The 4,892-nt window shown below is 34.2% G+C and overlaps 1 protein-coding gene across 1 annotated transcript; it reads right to left on the bottom strand.

Moving 5' to 3' along the window:
• Positions 1–759: 759 nt before the first annotated feature.
• Positions 760–2,980, bottom strand: LOC149563781 (uncharacterized). The gene has a single exon (XM_089826909.1). The coding sequence runs from the start codon at positions 2,054–2,056 to the stop codon at positions 1,703–1,705; it is 354 nt and encodes a 117-aa protein (XP_089683035.1). The 5' UTR covers positions 2,057–2,980; the 3' UTR covers positions 760–1,702.
• Between the last annotated feature and the right edge of the window lie 1,912 nt (positions 2,981–4,892).

The raw sequence follows: 4,892 nt of genomic DNA, 5'->3' as shown, positions 1-4,892 counted from the left end.
CTAACTTTGGACCACTCAAAACCTATCATAACGATCATAATTTTTAATTTTTAATTTTTTAATGTGTTCTTCACCTTATTAACTACTTATAACTAAGGTTTGGACTCGTCATTATCAAAATTAATATCAATTCTATACATCATAGTAAAAACTGTTCAAATTCTCATTTTTTGAATGTCCTACCTATCGTAGTCAATTATCACCCCCCATCTTTAGTTTATCATGTCCCAATAATTGAACATTATATCATGTTAAAATTTTAATATATGTGATTAATTACACAAAATAAGATTGATATTTAATTAAAAATGATTTATATTGAATTGCAAGTGTCTATGTTAAATTGCTAAGTCCCTATTTATTAGACAAATTGTATTCTATCATCAATGTAAACAAATCTAATAAGAAATCATAAAAACCAAACCATCGAACACATTTTGCCCTAACCCTAAACCTAACAGACAAGTATTTGTCTTTTCTTGCTCCTTAACGATGCTTCATTGCATCCCTTCTCGCCGCCACATGCCTACTAGTCTAGGAGCAAAATGGACGCCACAATGGACGCCTCTGCTATGGATGCCACAATTCCTGAATCCATGCCACAATGGACGCCTCTGCTATGGATGCCACAATTCCTAAATCCATGCCACAATGGACGCCTCTGCTGCCAACATCTGTGATAAGCTTGAAAATGCATTAATACGGTGATCCTTTATCCTTTGGACCTGACAGAACTAGACAAGATTCACCACAAAAGCATTCAAAACACAAAATTGCCTCGTTCAATCTTTGATTAAAAATCCCACTGTTACAAAAAATTTACTTTAAGAGAAAGCAAACGTGATTTGAAAGATTAAAGAGCAGCAGAGCAAGGCTTTAGAAGACAAATCTTGAAAATGCGTAATTGTAATAGTTGATCTATGAATCACTGTGTATCCTTTAATCTTTTGGAGCATTAAGTGAGCAACCATTTTCTTGCATTCTGCTGTAAGAATTTCATAGCTCCGTCCATTTTTTACAATTTATTGAGGGCACAAATAACAAAAGTGTAGCTCATGGCATTAGGCAAAGGACCATTCATTTTCATGAGGGAAAAGAAATTGACAGCCTCACGTGTCCTTCTTCCTTTTAAAAGGCCTTCCAACATTATGTTGTGGGTAGCAAGATCTGGAATGAATCCTCCATCCACCATCTCATTCCACAATTTACCCGCCTCTATCAGTTTCCTCACTCTGCACCATCCTGATAGAAGCACGGTATATGTTTTTGCAGCGGGGGGAAACATTTCTCTCATTTTTTCAAACAACATTTGGGCTTCCTTTACAAAATTTTCTTGACACAATGCACCCAATATAGAGTTAAAATTGTCAATAGTAACCTTAAAGTTGTGCTTCTCCATCAAAGTGAGCATTTGGACAGCTTTCTTCATTTCATGGCTAGCTACAAATGCTTTGATTGCAATCTCAAAGGTCTCAATTGTCAACACAGATCCATTTTTACACATCTCATCCAAAAATTCACCTATACTCACAAACTGCTTTGCTCTACCCAATATATTCATCATCCTGTTATAAGTCAGAGAATTGTGTGAAAATCCCACCTGCTACCCTGCCCATCGGAAGAACCTGATAGCAGGCTTCCTGGCCTTCGAAAATTTAATCAATACATGATAAACTAAAGTCTGGGAAAGACTAACCTCACATCACTCAAGAGCCGCTTCCATATTCTGATATGATGCAAACAGTTCCTCAACAACTTTATAGACTCTCTCAACTTCTCCAAAATCAACTGACTTTCCAAAATCCTCACACTCTTCCTGATTGTCTATACAATCCTCCAGACTACATTCACTGCCACAATCTTCTTCGTTCTCATCATTGGTGTCATCTGCCTCTAATACCTCCATTTTTGCCACACGTTTGAGATCAGCGACAACACCCATGGACGAGTAACTTCTATAAAATGACTCAAAATCAGACCTCAACCTCCTAGTAACTTCAGATGCATTACTTATATGGGCGATCCCACATACAAGCCTTAAACTCCAAATTAGCATTGTTTTCTGCCAAAATTTCTGGCTACTTTGTGCAGAGGCGTTCGACAAAGGAAATGCAGCTTGAAAATGAGCACAAAAGAAAGAACTATGAGAGAGAGGATTATAAGGACCAAATAGGGGAAAAGAAGTGTTTAAAAGGATAGCACATTTGGTTCCCACAACATCCTCTTTCTATTCCTCTATTTGCAGGTTGGTATCCCTTGAAGCAGCTGACATGGTAGTCGTAGTTGAAAGAAGGACCAAGGAAATTATAATCTAAGCAATCTACTGCAAAATGTGATAACCCAAATATAGCCTTGTGGTGGAGGTTGGAAATTGTTGAGACCCACCTACCCATGCCCTTAAAAACTAACTACAAACTGAGCTTGAGGCATCAAAGCTTCAGTCCTGTGCTCACCCTTCATTGTGGGCGGATTGGAGAACAGTGAGACCCCTAAGCCTTCAAATCCCTTCTGATAGTTTCGGGTAGCCAAGCAGTAGTGGCCAACAAAGTCTGCTTGGTCAGAACGTTAACAGATAAAATAAAGGTTTATCAAGCAGACAATAGACAACAATCTTACCCGCCACGGTTTTGGGATCCAGAGTCCTGGTGAGGCACAGATTCATCACCTTCCTCCTGTGGAACTCGTGTTTGAGCTCTGGTAAACCAAGGGAACCACTTTCCCAAGCACTTGGCGGCCATGGTAGAGCGAAACTCCACTGAAGGTTACTCCATTTCCGAGCACAACCTCTACAGGAAAGTTCTGATCCATGGTGGAAGCTCCCATAGTTGCAATCCATGGCGCAACATTGGACAAACTGACCGCATCCGGGCCACTGGTACCAGCCGAGCAAGAGACAAAAATTCCCCTCTGCATTGCTCTGAATGCACCCAGAGAAATACTGTCTCTGTAATACAGTGCAATCCCACCGCCGAGAGACATTAAGAGGACATTAACGCCATTTGCGACAGCCTTATCAATGGCCTTCAAGATATAGTACTAAAACACCCACCGACCCAACATACATTATCAGCTACAATCCTTGCTTTGGGGGCCATTCCTCTGGTGTTTCCATTAGCATTCTATGATCACAGAGAATGCTCACACCAAATGTTTATGCAAGTCTTTTGTGGTCACAAATATTTTAATTGCAATTGTAAAATATATCTGTCACGAGATGCCATATTAATAGATTTTTTTTTACCCTCCAAGAATTTGAATTTGAATTTTGCGCAGTGTTTTTTAAAAAATCTGGGTTTTGATTTGGATTTTGGAAATTGGTTGATCTGTGGCATTCTTAGTCTGCATTTTGATTGGTTGTCAATTGATGTAGTGGTTTCAATGTGTTAAATTTTCTTGATCCATGCCATTCTCATAATGCATTTTGATTGGTTGTCAATTGATGTAGTGGTTTCAATGAGTTAAATATGAAATTGTTGCATTAGTTGTTTGATGTGATTGAGAAGCTTTTAAAATGTGTTGGATTAATTGTTTGATTTGAGTGGATTGATGAGCTCACACCACTCCATATTTTTAATGAGGTACTCCAAGGTTACTTGTGGAAGACTAATAGTTGAGCATTTGTTTTGTAAAAGTGATTGATGTGAAGTATATAAAAAATATATCTTGTGGACAACTTGTGTGAGATTTAATAAATCAATGATATATGCTTTATAAATTTGTAATGATTTAATGTTTCTTAAATATTGATAAATAAGTACATAAAAGTCAATATTTTTTTGTTCAATCAATAGGTTGTATTGTTACAATAATTAGATCAAAGAATCATAACAACAGTCACAACAATTGGTACACGATCAACTACTGGGTCCTCTCCCCTAGACAACTCAAGCAAACTTAAGTAGCACTGTTCGCTTCTTGTGCAAGCTGATGATGAGTGTATATTACCAATATAATAATATTTAAATTACTAAAATTAATATTATATTTAGAATAGTGTGTGATTATTTTATAATTATTTTATTTAAAATACGACACTTCATAATTACAACATATTTAAATGGTACAAATTGAATTGATATTTAGAAGAGTGGAGGTTTTTTAAATAGTCAGTTTTTAGATGGTTTGAGTGCATGAGGACTTTATAAAAAAATTGTGAATTGTGTAATTTTAATTATATATGTAATTAAAATATAATATTTATAAATAATTAAATATTTATAATTTATAATATTTTTTAAGATAAGAAAATATAGAAATTTAAGAGTTTTAATTTATTAATATTTTTATCTTGAAATTTATTATACTTTATTTTGATTTTTTTAAAATATTTATAAGTGGTGTTTTCAATAGTGTGATAAGTTATAATTTTTAATCAAAATTTAATTGTAAATATTTTTAACAAGAATAATTTCTTATTCAATAATTATTATATTTTGAAATAAAACATTAGATTGCTTAAGATTTACACGAATACATTCTTCTCCATCTCAAATAGACTAGTCATATAGCTTTTCTTACAATTTAATTTAGTTTACTAAATATTATTATACTTTATAAATTTCATTAGAGAAAATTAGATAAATATTTAGTCACATGTGAATCTAGTAATATAGTTCTAACTTCTCACCAATTATTTATTTTATACTCTTTATTTTAAATTCGACTCAATTCAAAATTAGAATACAATTTCTTACACCGTTTGTTTCAAAAATATATTACAAATAATATATCCCATGACTAATCATTTCGGTTGCTATTTATTGAGACTTAAGACATAAGAAAAGTGAACATGCTATCACGTTCATGACGTTATGATAGTTTGGCTTTTCAAACAACTTCTTTAGCTAAGCAATTTTGTTCAAAAACATAAATTAAACTTATATAAAGAAGAC

Source organism: Cupressus sempervirens, chromosome 4 (genome assembly GCF_028749045.1).
Source record: "Cupressus sempervirens isolate cs-2001-9-10 chromosome 4, ASM2874904v1, whole genome shotgun sequence".
In the NCBI taxonomy this organism is placed as follows: Eukaryota; Viridiplantae; Streptophyta; class Pinopsida; order Cupressales; family Cupressaceae; genus Cupressus; species Cupressus sempervirens.
This window is presented reverse-complemented; position numbering and strand designations above follow the sequence as displayed.